Source organism: Aquarana catesbeiana, linkage group LG05 (genome assembly GCF_042186555.1).
Source record: "Aquarana catesbeiana isolate 2022-GZ linkage group LG05, ASM4218655v1, whole genome shotgun sequence".
Taxonomy (NCBI): Eukaryota; Metazoa; Chordata; class Amphibia; order Anura; family Ranidae; genus Aquarana; species Aquarana catesbeiana.
The window spans coordinates 464681516-464706300 of record NC_133328.1 but is presented as its reverse complement, the minus strand read 5'-3'; the positions used below and the strand labels follow the sequence as shown (position 1 = coordinate 464706300).

The 24785-nt window shown below is 45.5% G+C and overlaps 1 protein-coding gene across 1 annotated transcript in view; it reads right to left on the bottom strand.

Annotated features, from left to right (window-relative positions):
• ZBTB14 (zinc finger and BTB domain containing 14) overlaps positions 1–24514 on the bottom strand; it is a 39318-nt gene extending 14804 nt beyond the window's left edge. Inside the window, exon 1 of the mRNA XM_073631411.1 lies at positions 24275–24514. Coding sequence (XP_073487512.1) covers positions 24275–24499 — 225 coding nt within the window. The 5' untranslated portion in view covers positions 24500–24514. The remainder of the gene's footprint in view (positions 1–24274) is intronic.
• Positions 24515–24785: the final 271 nt, after the last annotated feature.

Sequence of the window (24785 nt, the reverse complement as noted above, 5' to 3'; positions counted from 1 at the left end):
TTTATTTTACTTGATTTAAAAAAAAAAAAAAAAAATTGTGTCACTTTTATTCCTATTACAAGGAATGTAAACATCCCTTGTAATAGAAAAAAGCATGACAGGTCCTCTTAAATATGAGATAAGTCCTCAGATCTCATATTTGGACTTAAATGCAATAAAAAAAAAAGTAATTTGAAAAAATGTGGCTTTAAGACGTATGGGTGGAAGTGACGTTTTGATGTCGCTTCCGCCCTGCAGTGTCATGGAGACCATCTTCCCCTCACTCGTCTCCATGCACAGCTAGGGAAAGGATGCGATCGCCTCTGGTAAGCAGCGGAGGGCACCGAATCGTGTCAGCAGGGGGGGGCGCTCCCCCGAAAAAAGTGGTTTTGCGGCAAATCTGCTGCAGAGACCACTTTTATCTTGTAGCCGACCGCCGGCCGAAAACGGGCATACCGGGGTTATGGCAGCTAGCTGCTGCCATAACAATGCTATCCGCCCCCAAAGCTGGGACGTATATGTACATGCAGCTGTTGGCAAGTGGTTAAACGAGGTGGGCTCCACACTGGCAAATATCTATTGCCCAAATAAGAACCAAATAAAATATTTAAACGTGGTGGTGGAGAAAATAATGGAGTTTAAAAAAGGGGGAGTTATTATAGCAAGGGATTTTAATTTTTGTATGGACCCGGAGATTGACAGTACGCCCCGGGTGCAGGGGTCTGGAATGGTGGCTTGAAAATATTAAACAATAAATTGTACCAGATTCAGCTGATGGGACGCATGGAGGACACAACATGCAAAAATATGAGATTACACATACCACTCCCTTGTACTTGGGATATACTCAAGAATAGATTACTTCCTGATTGAACATAGGCTACTGGACTCTGTGATTAGCACAAATATCGAAGTTACAACTTTCTCGGACCATGCCCCAGTAACAATGTAAGTGAGGATAAGTGGGGCCCAAGAGAGGGCAAACCTATGGAGATTAACCCCTTCGTGCCGAGCGTATGCATATATGAGGCCTTGGCTTTCGGGGGTTATATCCCAGGATGATGCCCACAGCTGCAGGTATCATCCTGGTACTGTCTTTTAGAGCGGGCGATCGGTTTTCCAGGGATAACGACCGATGCGGCTAAAAGCCGCTCGATTGCTATCCCGGAGGAGCGAGAGGGGACAACCCCCTCCCGCCGCTCTGACCGGGCCTCCCGTCCCACCGGGAGACCCGATCCGGCGTCTAGCCACAAACGGCTTTGTTCCAGTCTCCTGAATGTAGGAGACGTCACTTCCGGTTCACTCGGCTGCTAATGGCAACAGATTTAAAAAAAATATACAGTATTCAGAATCGCAGTTTTCAGCGATATGAATACTTTGAAGTGCAAAGGAGGGATTGGAGGTCTTTCAGACAACCTGATCCCTACATAAAGAGTACCTGTCACCACACATATTACTGTCACAAGGGATGTTTACATTCCTTGTGCCAGCAATAAAAGTGATTTTTTTTTTTTTCAAACACAATTTAATAATATAAAAATAAATAATAATAAAAAAAAAAAAAATTTAAAGCCCCCCCGTCCCCACGAGCTTGCGCAGCAAAGAAAACGCATATGGAAGTCGTGCCCGCATAAGTAAACGGTGTTCACATCACACATGTGAGGTATCGACGCAATCGTCAGAGCGAGAGCAATAATTCTAGCACTAGACCTCCTCTGTAACTCTAACCTGGTAACTGTAAAAAAAATTTAAAGCTTCGCCTATGGAGATTTTTAGGTACCGTAGTTTGTCGCCATTCCACGAGTGCATGCATTTATAAAGCGTGACATGTTTGGTATCTATTTACTTGACGTAACATCATCTTTCACATTATACAAAAAAATTGGGCTAACTTTATGGTTTCTTTTTTTTAAATTCATGAAAGTGTCCCTTTTCCCAAAAAGTTGCGTTTAAAACACCGCTGCACAAATACCGTGTGACATAAAATATTGCAACAACTGCCATTTTATTCTCTAGATTCTTTGCTAAAAAAAAATATATATGTTTGGGGGTTCTAAGTAATTTTCTAGCAAAAGGCATGAAAGGGTTAAATGAAGAATACAGGGAAAAGAGGCGGAGGACAGTATAAGAAAAGAATTAGAACATTACTTTAAAACCAATGATACAGAAGAAATAACAGCAACAACATTGTGGGAGGCCCATAAGGCCTATGTTAGAGGAATTCTGTGATAGCAATGGGAGCGGAAAAAAAAAAAAAAAAAAGAAGGAAAGAAAAAGAAAAAAAAGGGAAGTACTAATGAAAGAAACATATGACTTAGAACGGCAACATGTTAAAAAAAAAAAAAAAAAAAAAAAAAAAAAGCAGAGAAAAAACGTGTACAAGGAGCTTATTACCAAAAAAAAGGGATGAATTAAAAGAAATAATAGAAGAAACCCGTTGTACATACAATAGAATTAAGAAAGATATCTAGGTGGGAACAAAAAATGGGTCAAGTATCTGGCATTGAAGAGGAAAAAAAAAAAACCGCAAAACTATATAGAGAAAATCCAAAGTAGTACAGGGGAAATGATATATAATACAAAGGGGATAGCCGGTGTTTTTCAAAAGTATTATGAAGAGCTTTACTCAGTAAAACAGAAACAGACCCACGAGCAGAGAAAACCGAGGAGGGAGAAAATGAGAAAGTTCCTTAGGGAAGTAAGTCTAAATAACATTTTAGAAGATAGACTAAGCGCCCTAGAAGAACCCATTACAGAAGAAATAGGTCGGACCCTAAAAGATACAGCCTCGGGGAAAAAGTCCAGGCCCAGATGGGCTGACAATACTGTATTATAAGAAGTTTAAGGCAATATTAATCCCTAGACTATGTAGGTATATGAACTGGATAGGAGCAAGTTGGGAGATGAGAAGGGATGCCTTAGCAGCAATTATTACTATTATCTCAAAGGAAGGGAAAGATGCTACCCTGTGTTCAAGTTACAGACCAATCTCGTTATTAAAAGTAGATACGAAACTATTCGCTACGGTCCTAGCGAGTAGGATGAAAACGATAATGAACCACTTGGTCCATGCGGACCAGGTCGGATTCATTCCAGGAAGGGAAGGGAGGGATAACGGGGTAAGAACACTGCTACTTACACAGGAGATAAAAAGACATGGGTCCCCAGGACTGCTACTTTCAAATGACGTGGAAAAAGTGTTTGACAGGGTAGACTGTGGATTCATGATGAAGACACTAGAGGTAATGGGAGTAGGCCCAAAGATTACTAACTGGATTGAAGCATTGTATAACCGCCCTGTAACGATATCATGTACGGGACATGAAAAGCTGTAGCTAGCTGCCATGTTGTGTGAAAGTAGCCATGACAGTTTGGCTAACCATGTAACATTACAGAGAAATCTGAACTTCCTCCTCCCTTGTCTTAGGAATTCAAAGCTTTTTAAGTTCAACAGAAAGGTTATCTCAACAGAGAAAACAGAACCAGGCTAGGTCCGTAAAAAACAGCTTGTTGAAAGGGCAGAGTGTTCAGGCCTGTCGTAAAACTGTCACCATCTCCCTTCAGAGACCCAACAGGCCCCTGGTTGTAAATGTCTGAATACACATCCAGCTTAAAACAGTGGAATAAGTATGAAATCTCAGCATGTTTCATAACTTCCGACCTACTAATAGCACAGCCATAAAATGGACATACCGTATTTATCGGTGTATAACACGCACTTTTTTCCCCTTAAAATCAGGGGAAAATCGTGAGTGCGTGTTATAGGCCGATCCCTGCTAATTGTGAGCTATCGCCGGCGATCGCCGCCGACATTCACATAGCGAGTAGTTTTAAAATATGGCACCGCGGAGTTCGGTGTCGAGTGTATTCGGCTCTTTCCGGCGCTGCTCAGTCACGCCCAGTCCCGCCATTGGACCTGTGTTATGTCCATCATAGGGCGGGACTGGGCGCAGCGCCGGAAAGAGCCGAATACACTCGACTATGTATCTTGGCTGGGTTCATTCAGTTCCGCCGGCGCCGAGTCCCTCCGAACTCCGCGGCGCCATATTTAAAACACAAACTACTGTCGGCGGCGATCTGTACTGTGTATGTCGGCGGCGATCAAGCATGGTCACTGGGGGCAAGGCTGCACTGACAAGACTGCACTGGGGCAAAGCTGCACTGACAAGGCTGCACTGGGGCAAAGCTGCACTGACAAGGCTGCACTGGGGCAAAGCTGCACTGACAAGGCTGCACTGGGGCAAAGCTGCACTGACAAGGCTGCACTGGGGCAAAGCTGCACTGGGGCAAAGCTGCACTGACAAGGCTGCACTGGGGCAAAGCTGCACTGACAAGGCTGCACTGACACTGAAAAGGCTGCAATGACACTAACAAGGCTGCAGATGAACACTGATGAGGCTGCATTGATGGGCATTTAAATGTAAGTTTATTTTCCTTAAACTTCCCTCCTAAAATTTTTTTCCCTTAAAATTCTCTCCTAAACTTGGGGTGCATGTTATACGCTGATAAATACAGTATTTAGTTTCCTCAGATAATATGTAACATTTCAAGTCCAGACACCCCTATGTCAGGTCATATGGGAAACCACTGGTACCACTTATTCCTCCTGAGCAGACTATACATTATAGACATAGCATGTTTAGACTTGTTTTGAAGGAAATCTCACGTTGAATAATAATATGGATATTTGCAGTCTGTAAACACTATAGATGCAGATATATGAATATGTATCAAAAAATCTACCTGGGACGTGGTCATGAGTGTAGACACCTCCCAGCAACCAACACCTAAACAAGATGACCAGACGATTGGTTACTGGTCGCTGTCAACACCCCCTTTGATTTGACAGAAAAGAGGAGATGCCAAGACAATGGTCAGTTCTCCTTTTACCATCCAAGAAGAAACATCTGCCAAGTTGAGAACCGATTACCTAGCTCATCGATCGAACTCTGATCAACCCTTGGACATTAATTGCAAGTATTCTTCCTTCCAAATTCTACCTTATTTCTTTGTGGCTGTATATTGTCTTTATCTTTAAAGTGGAGTTCCACACAAAAATGGAACTTCCGCTTTTCGGAACCCTCCCCCCCTCCGGTGTCACATTTGGCACCTTTCAGGGGGGAGGGGGGTGCAGATACCGGTCTAAGACAGGTATTTGCACCCACTTCCGGCATAGACTCCCATGGGAGTCTACGCCTCTTCCCGTCCCCACCGCGCTGTCTCCTGGGAACACACAGCTCCCAGGAGAGAGCGGGGACCACTTGGGACGTGCAGCGCGACTCGCGCATACGCAGTAGGGAACCGGGAAGTGAAGCCGCAACGCTTCACTTCCTGATTCCCTCACCTAGGATGGCGGCGGCAGCTGCCGAGAACCGAGCGGGTTCTCGGCATTGCCTGCCGACATCGCTAGACCCTGGGACAGGTAAGTGGTCATGTATTAAAAGTCAGCAGCTGCAGTATTTGTAGCTGCTGGCTTTTAATATTTTTTTTTTTTTTTTTGGCGGTGTGGGTGGACCCCCCGCTTTAAAACATCTTTTTTCTGTAAATGTTTTATTTGCATCAACTTTGACCTTTTCATAATAAACCCTTATGTTGAAAAGTGTTAACCCTGTCTCTAAAGCTCTTAACGCAAGCTATAAACAAACCTGCCTCTTGAAGGGCGCTACTGTTGTAGAGTAAGACTCTGAGCAGACCTGTCTGTGGTGGCAGTGTGTGTGGCAGACGCTTATTCTAAAATTATAATTGGTATTGCTAAAATTACGAGTCTCCCCGGCTCGGTCTTTTAAACGGGGGTGGTGGCAGTTAAAGGGTTAATTGTGTAATTAGCCCCATGACAATCACTCTCAGGCTGCTCGCACCTAGATTGTGGTCCCGCAAGCTGGAAAATCTTTGTGCTAGGCACAGCTGAGAGTGGCATTGTTATGTAAGTGACAGCGTGGTGTAAGGTTGGCCAGTCCTTCGTTGCAAGTTAGCGAGGAGGGCAGGGATCTGACACCCGCGTTCGTCACACGCCCAACAACTAGGGTAAAAGTTAACGGGACAGTGTCGAGGCCCTTTGGGATGCAAAACTGAACCAGACAGGGTTGTCCCCTGTCCCTCCTATTGTTTGTTCTCTCGCTGGAGCCTCTTCTGGCAGTGGTCAGTCAGAGTCTACACATAGGGGGATTCAGGATTGGAGAGGAGGAGCATAAACTAGTGGCATATGCCGACGATATATTGCTTTTCATTACCAACCCTAGAGTAACTCTGCCCAACTTGATGAAGCTATTAAAAACCTACAGAGAAATATAAAATTTTAAAATGAACCCCTCAAAATCAGAAATCCTCAATATTAATGTAAAGAAACAGGAGGCGCAGATATTTCGACAAGCGTTCCCATTTGTTTGGCGAGAAAAAGAATTAAAATAACACCATCTGTAGAGTCCATCTATCAGGTAAACTATATTCCGCTGCTGAACGAAATTAAATTTGGAAATTAATAAAATTGCAACAGGACACCTCTCCTGGTTAGGAAGGATTAATATTTTTTAAAATGGCAATTTTGCCTAAGATTATGTATAAAATGCAGATGTTGTCAATCCCTCTCCCACATGCATATATTAAAAACGATATTACTTAGGTTTAAATGGCAGAAAAAGAAGTTGAGGATAAGTCTTGCGATTCTAAATAAAGACAAAAAGCAAGGGGGGCTGGGGGTCCCAGACAGTAAAAAAATACTATAACGTAATACTATCACGGGTGTTAGGGTAAAAATTACTAAGGAAAAAAGATGGGTTAAACTGGAAAACACGATAAGTAATGTTGCACTGCGGAATATATTATGGATATTACTTGAGTATAGGGAAATTTAGTCAAAATACACACATTATCACAAAGAAAAGCCTACTAATTTGGGATTGGATACACAAAATGGAAAAATGGGAATTTAATTCACTTTTGATACCACTAAAAGATACTAGTTTTTTTCCCACCGGGGAAAGGGAGACTGTTCGGGGAATGGATCAAAAAAGAAGATGCACAATTAAAAGATATCATGAGGGAAGGTAAAATATACACGTTACAGGAGATAAAACAAAAAACAGAAAAAAAAAAAAAAAAAAAAAAGAGTTAATGGTTATAGATGAATGGCGGTATTTCCAACTTAAACATTTTGTTACAGCATTACCTTAGCCAGTAAGATCAGAGGAGGACTTACGACCGTTCGAGCGCTTTGTGTGTCAGAAAGAGCAGGGAAGGGGATCTCTAGGATCTATAAGGTCCTTGTGAGAATGGAGGGGCCGGAAATACCGCCATTCATAACAAAGTAGGAAGAAGAACTGGGGAAGGCAGAGAAAGATCAAGATTGGAGGAAAATCCTCAAGATGACAAACTCTACGGCAACAGATAGTAACACTATTGAAATGAATTATAAATGCCTCGCACGCTGGTATATAACACCGGACAAGGCAAACAAATATCAAAAGGAAGTCTCACGATTATGCTGGTGGGAGTGCGGGGAAGTGGGAACGATGGCCCATTTGTCATGGACGTGCCCAAAAATTAAAAACTACTGGAGAGAGGTGTTAGTGGTAACTAACCACTTCAGCCCCGGAAGAATTTACCCACTTCATGACCAGAGCACTTTTTGCGATTCGGCACTGCATTGCTTTAACTGACAATTGCGCGGTCGTGCGACGTGGCTCCCAAACAAAATTGACATCTTTTTTTTTCCACAAATAGAGCTTTCTTTTGGTGGTATTTGACCAACCACCTCTGTGATTTTAATTTTTTGCGCTATAAACAAAAAAAGCGACAATTTTGAAAAAAATGCATTATATTTTACTTTTTGCTATAATAAATATCCCCAAAAAATATTTAAAAAAACATTTTTTTTCCTCAGTTTAGGCTGATACATATTCTTCTACATTTTTGGTAAAAAAAAAAAAAAAATATAATATCACAATAAGCATTTATTGATTATGTTTATTGGTTTGCGCAAAAGTTATAGCGTTTACAAAATAGGGGATAGTTTTATGGCATTTGTATTAATAATTTTTTTTATTTACTAGTAATGGCGGCGATCAGCGATTTTTACAGTGACTGCGACATTATGGCTATACAAATGCACTGATTCCTGTGTAAAATGGGGTTAACCACTAGGGGGCAGTGTAGTGGTTAAGTATGTCCTGGGGAGTGTTTCTAACTGTGGGGGGGGCGTGGCTACTTGTGACACGTCACTAATCTCTGCTCCCGATCACAGGGAGCAGAGACCAGTGACACTGTCACTAGGCAGAACGGGGAGATGCTTGTTTACATTAGCATCTCTCCATGAGGCGATCTCGGGTATCCCTGCGGCGATAGAGTCTGCGGGACCCGCGACCCGACTCACGGAGCTCACGGGCGGCGCGCGCAATGGCGCGGCGGCAAATTTAAAGGGACGTACGGGTATGCCCATTTGCCCAGCCGTGCCATTCTGGCGACGTACATTAGTGTGCGCCGGTCGGGAACCGGTTAAAGAGATTACTAATATAGAGACCCAGGAAGACCCATGGGAGTGTTTGTTTCATGTGGTAAGATTGTCAACCAAACACTACCTGAGAACATTGGTTCCCCATTCAATAAACGCAGCTAAAAGCTTAATACCCCGACAATGGCAAGAGAAGGAAAGGCCTAAGATGGGAAGCTGGTGTAGGAAAGTAGACAAGATTTAAAATTTGGAATATCTCAGGCTCCGTGGAGAGGATGGAGCGTTTTGAAAGTAAATGGAAAGACTGGAGAAAGTTTAAGCAGACAGGGAGATATCTAGAATTCAAGAGAGCAGAGGAAGGGGTATAGAGAAAGTAAGGGGGTAAGGGAAGGGGTGGGAGAAGGGGGGGGGTAGGAGAAAGGGTAATTAGTACTGGATAGATGTGATGTATTTTATTGTGGGAAACATTAAATTTATAAAAACAACAAAAAAGAACATCAGCTTGTTACCTGTATAAAGAAAAAAAAAAAAAGAAAGAAGAAGGAAGAAGGAGGACCTGTCCACAGTAGCAAATCAGATTCCAAACACCATGGGCAAGACCAAAGAGCTGTCCAAGGATGTCAGGGACAAGATTGTAGACCTACACAGGCCTGGAATGAGCTACAAGATCATTGCCAAGCAGCTTGGTGAGAGGGTGACAACAGTTGGTAAGATTATACGCAAATGGAAGAAACACAAAATAGTCGTCAATCTCCCTCGGTCTGGGGCTCCATACAGGGTCTCACCTCGTGGAGTTTCAATGATCATGAGAACAGTGAAGAATCAGCCCAGAACTAAACGGGAGAATATTGTCAATGATCAAGGCAGTATTCCCTAAAAAAACAATTGGTAACACACAACGCTACGAAGGACTGAAATTCTGCAACGCCCGCAAGGTCCCCCTGCTCAGGAAAGCACATGTACAGGCCCGTCTGAAGTTTGCTAATGAACGTCTGAATGATTCAGAAGAGAAATGGGTAAAAGTGTTGTGGTGAGATGAGACCAAAATCAAGCTCTCTGGCATCAAATTGCTGCATTTGGAGGAGGAATGCAGCATGACCCTAAGAACACCATCCCACCGTCAAACATGGAGATGGAAACATTATGCTTTGGGGGTGTTTTTCTGCTAAGGGGACAGGACAACTTCACCGCATCAAAGGGACGATGGAAAGGGGCCAGGTCCAGTCAAATCTTGGGTGAGAACCTCCTTCCTTCAGCCAGGGCAATGAAAATGGGTCGTGGATGGGTATTCCAGCATGACAATGACCCAAAACACTCGGCCAAGGCAGCAAAGGAGTGGCTCAAGAAAAAGCACATTAAGGTCCTGGAGTGGCCTAGCCAGTCTTCAGACCTTAAACCCATAGAAAATATGTGGCGGGAGCTGAAGGTTCGAGTTACCGAACGTCAGCCTTGAAACCTTAATGACTTGGAGAGGATCTGCAAAGAGGAGTGGGAAAAAGTCCCTCCCGAAATGTGTGCAAACCTAGTGGCTAACTACAAGAAACATCTGACCTCTGCGATTGCCAACAAGGGTTTTGCCACCAATTTACCAAGTCATGTTTTGCAAAGGGGTCAAAAACGTATTTCACGCATTAAAATGCAAATCAATTCATAATTTTTTTTTAAAATGCCTTTTTCTGTTATTCTGTCTCTGTTAAAACCTACCATTAAAATTATAGTCTTATCATTTGTCAGTGGGCAAACGTACAAAATCAGCAGGGGATCAAATACTTTTTTGCCTCACTGTATACACACAGAAGAACACAGGGTGGGGTAAAACTACATTCAGTAACAAGAGACACAGGTATTTTCAAACTTTTTAACAGCAGTCTTTAGGAAGGGCTGCAGAAGAAATCCCCCCTCCCCTCTAGCAACTAATAGCGGACATTAACCCTAAGCTAATCCACATAAGCATATACACCCCATATTTGTTTGCTCCCAAGGCAGACAGAAACAAGAGAACAATGGGAGCTAGCTACTTAACAATAAACACATAACCTCCACCCCACCTCAAACTATCTAGGAATGGTCTATGAGACATTCCTACAATCAGGGTGGATTTGATTTAAATCAAGTCGATTTAAATCACAATTTAAAACACTAGTAAAAAGGCTCAATTTACATTAACTAAGTTTGAATCATAATTTTTAAAGAGCAACTGTCATCTCTGTCCTGCAGTGGCTCCTCCTCTGACCCGCTGTTGACTCACCAACAGTCCCATTCACTTTAATGGGATGGCTGGTGATGCGGCAGTGACACAACAAGGTGAGGGACGTGGCGGCAGCAAGTGAGTGGATGCTAACAGGCGCTGCCATGATGGATCATAAATGACAGGTGCTCTTTAAATGTACGGGCTTATTCTTACTGGTAGTTAGAATCCTTAATATTTGCAAACAAAATGAAGGTTTCCTATTTAGAATAATAGGCTGTCAGGTTAGTAAAACAGCAATGTCAGAACCGATTCAATCATATGGTTTGTAGTGTTTGCAAAACAATGGAATAAAGGAATATTCCTGAACTTTGTTTTATCTCATGGTTACTGTGAAAATGTGTGAATGCATCAATGAAGTGCATGTTATCTCAGCTTGCAGAGCTTGGATTCATTGAATATGTTTACCAAAAATGTAAATATTGCAGAATATACAGCCTCATGCTACATAACTAAGCTCCATTTCATGTTGAATAAACCAAATTCTTAATGTATCTTAAATAGAATACTATCTTTAAATAGCTTTTTACTCCAAAAGCATTTTATTAAAATAATTTTGATAAACAAAAAAAAAAAAATCAGATTTAAAATAAAAATTAAACAAATTATTTTTTTTTGATTTTTTAAAAAAAGATTTATTTCCACCCTGCCTACAATATTCTAGCAGTCTGAAATGATTTATCGTCATATTTCTCAAGAAAGATTGTTCATAAATATTAATGTCCCAAGTGAAAGAGCCCCTTCAACTTTCAACACAAACCACACATATAGAATCCTGGATAACAGGGGTAAAACGAAATGAGTCTGGTGTGGTTGTACTGGGATTCTGGTTAGGACAGACCTGACTGGGGTTCTCAGTCACCCTGTGCCCCTAATAGACACAAGGTTACTTACACATAAGAGGGGCCAGGGGAGCTGGAAAATGGGTTCCACGAGCCCCCCGCCCAAAGCGACTCCTGTCACGGAAGCTGTATACAAACATCTCAGTATACCGGCTGGGTCGCAAATACACAAGAAAATTGTCATAGAAATTAGCAAATTGACAGAACCTGATTTTATCTAATTTTGTCACTAATTTGCATTACGCATGATTCCTCTGTATGATCAATTCAAGAAAGCATAATACATGTGATATTTGCATTGCTATGTACTGCTAGGTTTTCGATTTTTTTCTTAATTTTTAAACACAAAATTATATGGATCACATGTATATTAACTACTTGACCATTGGGCATTTAAACCCCCTTCCTAACCAGACCAATTTTCAGCTTTCGGTGCTCTCACACTTTGAATGACAATTACTCAGTCATGCAACACTGTACCCATTTGAAACGTTTCTCCTTTTTTTTTTTCCACACAAATAGAACTTTCTTTTGGTGGTATTTAATCACCGCTGTTTTTTTTAATTTTTTTGCGCTATAAATCAAAAAACACTGAAAATTTGGTAAAAAAAAGCTGAGTTAGACTTACCGGTAACTCCTTTTCTGAGAGTCTTCCAGGACAGCCCATGAGACCTTGGGCTCCTCCTACCAGGACAGGAAACACGTCACCCCACCAGATAAAAGGGCGGTCCTCCAGGCCCATGTCAGTATTCTCAAGAACCGTAGGACCCTGCAAAACATACTGTATGCATAATACACATAACTTCCAGGACAGCCGGATTCCCACCCGGTATTGTCTGAAGACTCTCAGAAAAGGAGTTACCGGTAAGTCTAACTCAGTTTTTCTCCAAGCGTCTTCCAGGACAGCCCATGAGACGATAAGCCAGAACTTACCAGTCTAGGGAGGGACAACTGCCTGAAGGACCTTACGACCAAACGCCTGCTCCTGAGCTGATAGGAGATCCAGGCGATAATGTTTAATGAAGGTCGAGTAACTGGACCAAGTGGCAGCCCTGCAAATTTGTTCCGGTGAGGCACCAGCCCTCTCAGCCCAAGACGTAGACAAGGCTCTAGTTGAGTGCGCAGTAACAAAAGGTGTAGGGACCTCCCTAATTTTGTAAGCTTCCAAGATGGCTTGCTTTATCCATCTAGTCAATGTGGCTTTAGATGCACTATTCCCCTTGTGAACTCCAGAAAAGAGGAAAAACAAGGCATCAGTTTTCCTAAAGGTCTTCGTGACCTCAAGATAGACCAAGAGAATCCTTCTTACATCTAGAAAATTAAATTTTCTTTCTAAGTCACCCTGTTGCGAACTACAAAAGGTTGGCAATACAATGTTCTGAGATTTGTGGAATGTACTTGCCACCTTGAGCAAAAAACCTGGATCGGTTCGTAACACAACTCGATCCTCAAAAATCGTGAGGAAGGGCTTCCTTACTGATAGGGCCTGCAACTCACTTACCCTACGAGCTGAGGTAACAGCTATAAGGAACAGTTTTTAATGTAAGTAACTGACATACTTTCCAGAGGTACAAACGGAAATTCTACCAGAGTTTGAAGTACTAGGGACAGATCGCACGTTGGACAACTTCTCACTACTACTGGTCTGGCCCTAGAGATAGATTTGAAAAATCTGGCTATAGTGGGATTTTCCAGGAGAGAAAACTGGAGGAACACACTAATAGCTGCCACCTGTACCTTTAAGGTACTAACAGAAAGACCTTTGTCGACACCCTCTTGGAAAAATTCCAAAATAGACGGAATATCATGAGTTAATCTATCATTTTCAGATAACCATGAGTTAAACCTTTTACAAACTTTGGAATATATGGCTCTAGTAACCGGCTTCCTGCAATTAACGAGAGTCCTGACTACTTTGTCAGAGAACCCTTGGGCGCTCAGTATCTTTTCTTCAGATACCAGGCTGTCAAGTTTAAGGAAACCACCTGAGGGTGTGATACTGGACCCTGCAATAATAGGTCTTCCCTTTTCGGAAGACTCCACGGAGGCTCTGAAACCAGAGACTGTAGCAGGGAAAACCATGGCCTCTTGGGCCAAAACGGGGCAATTAGAATCAGATCTGTCTCTTCCAGCCGAAACTTCCGGAGGACTTCTGGAATCAGTCTGATTGGCGGAAAGGCATAACATAGGCCTGGAGGCATCGATCCCCAAGGCTTGGTCTGCCGGGTTCATGGAAAAGAATATCTCCGTCTTGCGGTTGTTTCGGTTTGCGAACAAATCCGCTACCGGATAACCCCATCTCTTGGTGAGGTCTGCAAAGACTTCGGGATGAAGGGACCAGTTGTCTCGGTCTATCCTGTGACGGCTGAGATAATCTGCCAGGCAATTGTTTGTCCCCTTCAGGTGTACAGCAGAAATAGAGGCTAGATTCCCCTCTGCCCAAGAAAGGATCTCCTGGGCAATGGACTGAAGCCTCCGGCTTCTCTTGCCTCCCTGCTTGTTGATATACGCGACTGTCGCTATATTGTCTGACAGAATTTGGAGGTTGTGACCCCTGATCTCCATCTGAAAAGACTGGAGGGCTCTCTGGACTGCAAGCAGCTCTCTTTGATTGGATGAGGCCCTTGCCTCCTCTGGGGACCACTCTCCTTGTGCTACTGCATTGCTGAGGTGGGCCCCCCATCCCCAGGAACTCGCATCCGTGGTAATCCTTCGGGAAATGGGAAAGGACCATGGGAGACCTCCTGCTAGGTGCTGACCAGCTCTCCACCACCACAGGCTTCTTTTTATCCTGTCGGGAAGCCAGATCCTTGACTCCAGGGACCTTACGTCCCCGTCCCAGTTTCTTAAAAGAAACCTTTGTAACGGACGCTGACGGAGTCTCGCCCATGGTACTGCGGGATATCCCCCCTCTTGTCCATCGGATCCTTAAGCGTACCCATATCATCGAACGCCAGGTCCGAGTTTTTTGAAACCTTTGAAAGAGGTGCGTCTAACTTGGGATTCTTATTCCATGGCTGCGCAGTGTCCTCATCAAAAGGAAACCTCCTTTTTAGGTTACTAGAGAAGAATGGTTTTCTCTCAGGATTATCCCATTCCAGTTTAATAGTATCAACCAAAGAACTATGAACTGGAAAAACTCTCAATTTTCTCTTATGCAATCCTTTATACATAAGATCATGTTTGGATAACTGAACCTCTTCCTCTTTTAATTCAAGGGTAGTATAGATAGCCTTTAATAAGTCATCTACATCCTCAACAGATAACTTAAATCTTGAGCCTGGAGTGGATTTTCTATCTCTGGGCTCTGTATCTGACCCTGATTCTTCCAGAGAAGAACGGGTAGATCTGACCTCAGCCTCAGAGTCCTCACTCTCTGCCTGCTGCGGAGTGTTTACTGACGCCTTCAGTGAAGACGGACTCTCTGCTGGAGTCTGGAGCTTGTCAATAAGCGTTCTAGAGGAACTGAAGGTGGACGCAAGCTCATCCCTAACAGAAGTAAGCATCTTCTAGCAAGAGGCAACCGGGTCATCCTTTACTAGGCCTTCTATACAGGTGCGACAAACTGCTTTGCTCCATGAGGAGCTCAATTTGTTTGCGCAAACCGCACATTTCCTTTTAAGTGGCTGCGCTTGGGCCTTGTCCTGAGTATTGGTCTGCAAGACAAAATAAATGACCCACAATGTAATTAAAGCCACCCAATCACTCCGTAACACCACGTGCAGGAGGGAGGAAATGTGTCCCCTTACACCCACTACTACAGAGGGGGGAGGGGGAGGGAACACTCACAGGGATAGCAAGGTGGTGACAGAACACCCCAGGCTTACCTGTGAGGTGCTGGTGTTGGGAACTGCATCCGCTGCCTGTGCAGGTACTGCAGGAGGATCCATTCTGCCCCTCTTGGTCATCCACAGCCTGGCTGCTTAACACCAAGAAACACCAGCAGCCAGCGTTCTCTGTTCGTGCCGTTTATGAAGACTGGAACCTCGTCCCCGGCGCCCGATGATGAGGTCATATGCCCCGGAAGTAACCCTCTCCAGGCACTTCCTGTGGGCCTGCTTGGAGCGCAATAGCTCCGCCCCCTCGAGCGCTGCGGCCTCCTCCATTCCCTGCTCAGATCAGTCACGCTGTCGGCAGGGAAGGACAACCGAAGCTCAGCTGAGCTATAGTACAATGCACTGCGCTAGGGGCACAACCTCACACCGGTCCTGGCCCTCTCCAGGCACTGAGGACAGGGAACAGCAGCACAGCCAACCTCCCCAGCAGTGTGCTGCTTCTGGCAGAGGAAGAGGTAAGTGATATGCCCCAGAAAATAGCCATACAAAGCCCCTGCTTATAAGGCCTATGGGAGCAGGTTCCATGAACATCCGGAGGAAACACAAATAACTGATATGGGCCTGGAGGACCGCCCTTTTATCTGGTGGGGGTGACGTGTTTCCTGTCCTGGTAGGAGGAGCCCAAGGTCTCATGGGCTGTCCTGGAAGACGCTTGGAGAAAAATTTCTTTGTTTCTGTTCAAATTTTTTGCAGAGTATTGGCGAGTATTAGCAGAGTATGGTCACTAAGCAGCGCTGTGGGCTGGATCTGTAGTGCCCACAGCGCTGCAAGCGATCTCTTCCTCTCTCCACTCACGCTGTACCGATCTCTACAGAGAGGGGAGGGAGGAACCGGCATCATGACACGACGCCGGTTTGTTTACAAGTGAAGCTCCTCCATTTGATGGAGTGATCACGTGGTAAACGTCTGCTATCAGCGGGCATTTACCGTGATGCGCCAGGTCCCCAGGACATATACAGTGCTGTGACTTGATAAGTAGTTCCGTGCTCCTTATGTGCTTAAATGGGGTGCCCCCCTAGTAGATGTGCACTCACCCTTGGGATTGGACCAACTATTGCTAGTTAGGTCAAAGGCGTGTGTGGGGCAAGCCCTGTAGATATCCTCTGGACCGTTGGTTAACTATGATGAATGTTCCTCATATAGATGGATACAATAGAGAAAACCTCATTGCGCAGTACCGTTTAAAAATAACTTATTCCAAAAAATTAAAAGATATTCAACTCACATGTATGAGTGCCTGATATCCTGGCACCCAGAGTGAACAGCAGGTAAAAATATCATCCGTGAAATCTGCCTGATCAGTTCATGCAGTGAAGGGCTCGATTTCCGGGTATGGGCGGAAGTTGTCACGATCACGTGACTCAACCTCTCAGTTCCCTGTAGTTTTAGGATTGGGCTGCCTCTTCTGGCTGCCAGGCGCCCTGAGCCTGCCAATCCTCTCTGGCGTCTGTGGTAATCTTTACCGGGAAATGCTGGGCACAAGCCAACCCTACCTGCAGATGCTCCGGTCAGACCCACCAGGACAGATTGAGAGAATTGTCTCCTGGAAGCTGCACAATCTGGTCCAGAGAGGCCTTTCTGCGATCCCAACAATGCAGGAGAAATGCCTGTAGGGGCCTGGAATGCAATTGGGCCCAGGGCACTACCGGAATTGCTGCAGTCATCAAGCCCAACAGCTGCATTATTGGATGCAGGGATGCCTAAGGATATCACCTGAATTTCTGCACGGAAGGGAGGATCTTGGAAATCTTCTCTTCAGGTAAGAAAATTCTTTGGGCGACAGTCTATCAGGTAGCCCAAAAAAAAAAAAAAAAAGACAGCCCTGGGGGGGCACCAAAGCAGATTTCTGCAGATCTTTGGAAGGTCTGCAGAACTACTTGCAGATCCCGATCCAGGCCCTCTTTCTCCTGGGCAAAGATCTAAAAGTCGTCCAAATAAGGGACAATTGAAATTTTCTGCAAACGAAAAAAAAAAGGCCATCACCTTTATAAAGATTCATGGGGCTGCCGAAAGACCAAAAGGGAGGGCTCTGAACTGCCAATGACTTAAGCCGTTTTCCAAGAGGATCACAAACCTCAAAAACCTCTGATGATCCTGCTATATTGGAACATGGAGGTAAGCATCCTGAAGATCCAGGGTCACCCACCATGAATACCTCTGGCCATAACAGATTCCTGAGTGAGTAAATGCTTTCCATCCGGAAACAACCTGTAAACCAAGAAAGAAAGTGTTTAGGAGGCTCAGATTGATGACCATCCGGAATCCTCCTGATGCCTTCCTTACCAGGAAAACATGGGAATAAAATCCTTGGAATTTTTGATCCTCCGGAAAAGGGGAAATAACCCCTTCTGATTTCCAAAGAGAAATCAGACCTAACATGCCCTGCCATTTCTCTTGGTCCCTCAGCAGATGAGCGAGAAAAAAAAACCTCTGGGGAGGAAGAAGATTGAATTCCAACCTGAAACCCTCTTATGACCTTGAGAACAAAAGGATTTTCTGTTACTTTTGCCCATTCCTTGCGGAAAAAGGTCAGGCTTCCTCCTACCCCTGACCTGGCGTCACTGAGAGCTTTTTGCCTGTGTTGAAGGAGCAAAGAGAGACCCCTTAGCTTTGTCTTTGCTAAACGACCATTTTTTCTTTGCCTGCTGACCCCCCGGTTTGACGTTAGCTTTACCCCGAAAACTACGAAAGGGCCTCTTACTTTGAGGCTTAACCTTTACCTTTTTCCGAGGACCGAGCAAGTACTTCCTCTAAAGTCGAACCAAACAATAGTTTGCCTTCAAAGGGAATACCGCAGAGTTTATTCTTGGAGGTCAGATCCCCATTCCAGGATTTTAACCAGATTGCCCGTCTAGAGCAATTGATCAAAGCTGACGTTTTGGCCACTGATCTAACCCAGTCTGCTGCCACGTCTGCCAAGAAAGCCACTGATTTGGCAATCGGGGGGGAGATTCTTTGATCTCTTCTAAAGGTGTGTCGGTGGAGAGCAGGGCATCTAGCCTCTGGACCCAAACATCTAGATTTCTAGCTAAGCAGGTGGATGCCAGGGCTGGTCCCAGAGAGAAGGCCGCAGCCTGCCAGGCCTTACGGAGCAAAGCGTCAGCTTTCCTATCCATCTGGTCCTTAAGAACCCCAGAGTCTTCAAATGAAAGATCAGATCTTTTAGACACTTGAGACATAGGAGCATCCAGTCTGGGACACTTAAACATCTCTTCAATGTCAGACTGAAAGGGAAACCTCCTCTTATGCCCTCTGGACTGGAACAACCTTTTCTCAGGCCCTTTTCATTCTGACAGGACCATATCTTTAAGTGACTGGTGTACTGGAAAACATTTAGGCTTATGCCCTTGAAGACCCCTATACATTCTATCCTGAACCGATTGAGATTTTTGTGGTGGCTCTCTGTTCAGAAGTAAAAACTGCTTTCAACAGTTCTTCAATATCTTCGACTGGAAATAGGTATCTAGACATGTTACGTTTCCTCAATCTCTGACCCGGATTCCTCGTCAGATGAGGAATATGAGTTCTGCCCCTCCTCTGGATCAGAGACCGCACGGGAACTAATGGGTAACACCAAAAGGGGGTAGAGATCTTGACGAGACCGAAGGAACCTGGGGTACTGTCACTGTGACTGGTGTGGAAGGGCCCAACCTAGCTAACCTATCATTAAAGGCTTGAAAGGAGGAAACTACTTCCTTCATGGAAACCATCAATTCTTTTAGGTTAGAAGCAGACTCAGCCCCTGCCACTGAACAAATACATGTCTCACATAACCGTTTTCTACAGCTATCAGGAAGCTTGGATCTACAATTTCCACATTTCCTTTTCACAGGTTTGTCAACCTAGAAAAAAGAAACCATAACAAGAAAGGCATACAAATTACACTTTCTAATACATTTTACCCCTGGATATACAATCTCTCATTACAACGGAAAAGTACTAACTTTAGGGGTAACACAGGACCCCATTGCAGCCGCTGGATTAGACAGAGCAGGTGCACCATCCTCAGGGGTGTCCTTACTCTCCATGATGAGAAGGACCAGGTAGGAGAGCGTTGTAATGAGCTTGGACGCTGTCCATTTGCTGTACAGCCAACAAAACCTCCCCAGCAGCGTGTGCCTGAGCCGGTCCTTTTCAAACATAAAGAGGCTCGGCGTCCGGAAGTGCGTGTCATCACTTCCGGTCCCGCGGTGAGACAGGAAGTGCACTCGCCATCTTGGTACACCCAAAACGGTGAAAAGGACACAAGGAAGCTCTCTCTGGGTGTACCAAGGTGGATCAGGACGCTGGGGGTGGAAGTTGCAGAAGATTCCCTAAAGCAAGTAACCACCAGAAACACAGGGGGACCCTTGTCAGACTGCTGAAAAAAGCAGAAAATACTGCAGACATGGCCACAACCAGTCTGAGTATTCTGAACAAGGGGGTCCGCTAACCACAATCACCAGAACAAACGAAAGAAACAAACATGACGGTGCGTACTCCTGGAGGTCCAGAAACACAAAACAACTGAGGGTCAGGGGAAAGGGAGGGGCCTTTTAAATTGTGTCCGATTTGTGTTTCCTGTAGAAGGCAGAGCCAATCATCTCTCAAGTAGCTGTCCTGGAAAATGAGGGGGGAAAAGGCTGTTTTATCCTGTATGCATAGATCCTCCCCTCCTGCAAGGTCTACCTTGGAAAGAACAGGCAAGGTAGCCAACCTCAACCTGCACATGCTCAGTTGTGTCTTTTATGCTGGAGAAAACAGTTACTTGTTCTTGATCTCAGATAGCCAGGTCACATGATATTGGCATCACACATGTGGGCGTGTATACAGGCTGCAGTGAGAAAATCTCCACCTCCTGAACGCTGAGCACTGAAGAAACTGTGCAGTTTATGATGTAACCGTGGTTTACAGATCATCCAAAAGGGTATATAGTGGCAATCACTGCAGCCTGTCAGTGATCTCTGTGTAGCTGATGATTTTACTGTTCCGCTACACGCAGATCAGTCTGCAACCATCCAGTAAATCAGGTGTGATCGATTTTCAATGATTGGTACCATAGGTTGTAGATTCTAGAAGCTTCACACAGACCAAATAATATGCACCGATTTGGGTTATTTTTACCAAAGAAATGTAGCAGTATAAATTTCTCAAATTACTTAGTTTCAGTTATAAAACTTTGCAAATAAGAAAAAAAGTTTTTTTTTTTTTTTTTATTTTGGCCTTTTATCATTTATAGCACAAAAAATATATAAAAAAAAAAAAAAAAAAAAAAACAACACAGTGGTGATTAAATACCACCAAAAGAAAGCTATTTGTGTGAAAAAAAAAAATTATAAAAATTGAATGCGGGTAAAGTGTTGGATGACTGAGTAGTTGTCATTTAACCATTTACAGACCGCCTTCCGTCATTATACACCGGCTGTTTGAAGAGGAATACCGTTATGGCAGCAGATAGCTGCCATAACCCGGTATCCTCTTCTTCAGCGGGTAGCCTGCTTTCAGATAAAAGTGTCTCAGCAGCGGATTCAGCAGCGGGAGAGGGCCCCCTCACTCCAGTGGTCTCCGGTGCCACCGGTAGCACCGGAAACAATCGAGTCCTCTCTCCCGTTTGGCTGGCTCCCGAGTGAGGGGAAGATGGCCCCCACTTGGCTCCATAGCATTGACTGGCGGACGTGACGTCAAACACATAGTTGCCAACAATCCCGATTTTCCCGGGACAATCCCGATTTTGGGACCCTCGTCCCGATTTAATCTAGTCCTGGGTGTTTTCCCGAATTTTTGGGATTGTCACGAGAAAATCGTGAGTGTTTTTGTAAAAAAACGGCAACGGCTCCACAAAAATGGCCGCCGTCGCCCCACGAGTGAGTCAATGAGTTGTTTCCCCTTGTGTTCAGTGCAGGGGAGAGGGGCAGCCAATCGGCTTCTCTCTTCAGTGTACAAATAGAAAATTCTATTGTACACTGAAGCCTATTAGCTACAGGGATTGGTGACCCCTCTCCACTGAACACAAGGAAATCCTCCCTCCGCTCTGCCCCGTGTCTGTCAGTGTCTCGTCTTTGACGAGAAGAGAGGGGGGGCCACCGGGGAGCAGCCGCTCGTGAGTCACTGACATGAGAGAACTTACTACAGACACGCTTCCTGCGCTACTCTGCATACTGGCTAGTTGGTAATGTGCCCCCTGAGGTGCCCCATGCCCTAATGTGCCATGATGAGCCCCATAATGTGCCCTGATGTGCTATGCGCCCTGACGTGCCCCATAATGTGCCCTGATGTGCCCCATAATGTGCCATGTGCCCTGACGTGCCCCGACGTGCCCCATAATGTGCTATATGCCCTGATGTGCCCTGTGCCCCATAATGTGCCATGTGCCCTGACTTTTCCATAATGTGCCCTGATGTGCTATGTGCCCCATAATGTGCCATGTGCCCTGCCCCAATCTTCTATGCCCCGATGTGCCCCGTGACCTGATGTGCTGGGCTCTGTACCCTGATGTGCCCCGATGTCCTGTGCCTCAATGTCATGTCTTGATGTGCTGTGCCCTATACGCTGATGTGCTGGGCTCTGTACCCTGATGTGGCCTGGTGTGCTGTACCCTGATATGCTGTGCACTGATATACCGTACCCTGATGTGTTGTGCCCTGGGCCGGTCTGGATGAAGTCCAGGGTCACATTTTTGTCCCAGTCCAGCCCTGGCCCCCTCCCCCCATATCACCACCATACCTGCACCCGCCTCCCCCCATATCACCACCATACCTGCACCCGCCTCCCCCCATGACAACACCATGCCTGCATCCCCCTCCCCCCATGCCTGCACCCCCTCCGGCCTAGTCACCACCATGCCTGCACCCCCTCCGGCCTAGTCACCACCATGCCTGCACCCCCCAGGTCACCACCCTTCCCCAAGTCAGCCTGTAACACCCCAAGTCACCATGCCTCCACCCGCACACCTCTCTCCCCTTGTCACCACTCTTGAGGAGATGTAGATAGACTGTAGCCAACACTCCATCTGCAGCCAACACTCCGCTGGGGACACCTGACGTAAGAGGTACTGTACTGGGAATGCCTGATGGAAGGAGGCACTCTGCTGGGGCACCTGATGCAAGGACAGACTCTGCTGGGGGCACCTGATCTAAGGACGGACTCTGCTGGGGGCACCTGATGGCAGGCGACGTAGCAGGTGACACGCTCAGTGGTCCCACTGATTCTGCATTATGGTGAGTTGAATGATTTCATTTTATATTACAACGTAATAATAGAAATAATGCGATTCAATCATCCTGACACCATAACAACCATGGTGCCGGGATGATTGAAGTGCTAACACCAGGTGTTTGGAGTATCTTTATCTGCTGATTGTTAAACTTTCTAGAATACACATATTTTTATTGTGTAGCATCTGGGGCTGCTGTCCCGTCATTCCCCTCATTCATCTCAGACTCTAACCACACCCTCATGAGCCACACCCATTTAAGCCACGCCCACTATTCGCCCATTTTTGCAGGCCACACTTGTATTTTTTGCTAAACCAAGCCTACAAACGAATTCCCCGCCCCCTTATTGTACGACTCCGCCTACAGCCAAAAAAGTGTCCCACATTTTTTTTTTTTGCAATGTTGGCAACTATGCAAACATCACATTCGCCTAATGCTCTTAAAAGGAGATTTTTTTTTCTTTTATTGCATTTTTGTGTAAATATGAGATCTGAGGTCTTTTTGACCCTAGATCTCATATTTAAAAAGGTCCTGTCATGTTTCTTTTCTATTAAAAGAGATGTTTACATTTCTTGTAATGGGAATAAAAGTGACAAAAAAAAAAGGGGGGGGGGGCAGTATCAAAATAAAAAGTAAAATAAAGAAAAAAAATTTAAAGCACCCCGTCCCGACGATCTCGCGCGCAGAAGCGAACGCATACGTGAGTTGCGCCCGCATATGAAAACGGTGTTCAAACCACACGTGAGGTATCGCTGCGATCGTTAGAGCGAGTGTAATAATTCTAGCCCTAGACCTTCTCTGTAACACAAAACTGGTAACCTGTAGAAACTTAAACGTCGCCTATGGACATTTTTCAGGGTAAAAGTTTGTCGCCATTCCACGAGCAGGCTCAATTTTGAAGCGTGACATGTTGTGGGTATCAATTTACTCGGCATAACATTATATATCTCTTAAAATCTTCCGGGGCTGAAGCGGTTAAGAGGGTGCGGCAGGGGGGTGTGTCCTATGCCTACATACATTCGCCAGTAGGTGTCCCTCATTCTCATCTCAAAACGTTGGGCGGTATGCTGACCTATCAGTAAAGCGTACAGTGCTCAGTGACCGCAGCTGTCATTTACGCCAAGGTTAGACGCCCATGCAAAATAGGCAGCGACAGGAAGTGGAAATAAAACTAAGACTTGGGCAATAAAAGTTAATTAATGGGAAATAGTGGCTTCCAATAGCTAAAACTTTTATTTCAGTCATCCTTAGACAAAGGAATAGGCTACATATAACAGACGTCATCAGCTATGAGCGGTTCTCAGGTAGCGCCGCTCATACACCACACGCGGGCATCCCACCCCCTGTGCAGCTCGGCGTGGTCATGTGATCATTCCTCGCTCCACTACCATCGACACCGCGCGCTCTTAAGGACAAGAGAAGCTCCCGCGTGCACACTCCACACAGGAACGTCCGCCATGACACCCCCGGCGCATGCCCAACATCACCATCCCTCTTCCCTAGCCCGAAGCCACTCAGACACCGGGCTCTCCCGCTGTATACACCTAAACCGACGTGCGTGCACGCCTCGGTCATTGTACAACCAGCCATGTGAAGCACAAGCACGGGGGCACGAACACCCTTCACAGCCCGCAATGCAGCGAGAGCGCGCCACAGAGCCGACCCGCGTTCACTCCATTCCAAAAGCCCAACCAGTCCTTGCATTCAGTGCTATCCCCCGAGGTACTCACCGTGTGTCTGGCCGTGAGGAGGTTTATTACAGAGGATATTAGGGTGTAATTAGATAATAAAAAAAAAAAGTGTTTGTGACTCGTGCACGTCTCTGCACCTCCTGCACGAGCAATATGGCTGTGTGCATGCGCCGTAGGAAGTGGGCGCGCCGCGCAAGCACGGCACTGCCCTGTGTGTTTTAGTGGCGGCAACGCCTCTTCTACGTTAGTGACGAGGCTCGTCATAGCCCACTGAAGCAGTCAATATGTAAGGCCATTGCTTGGCAGTATTCCTTTCCTATCACGCCATTAGTGCTGTTTTTGTTTTTAAACATACATAGAGGTTTGACTGTGCGGGTTCACGGACGGGGGAGGAGGTGCCAGCGGGAACTCTGTGGGGAGGCGGGAGCGGTGCGCGCGCACACTGTCTCGCGCGGGTGTCATGATGCCGCGCGGACTTTAATGTACGTGACTTCAGCAGGCGAGGGGGAGCCGTGCACAGAGAGAGCTGAGGGTGTCTGAGGAGTTCACA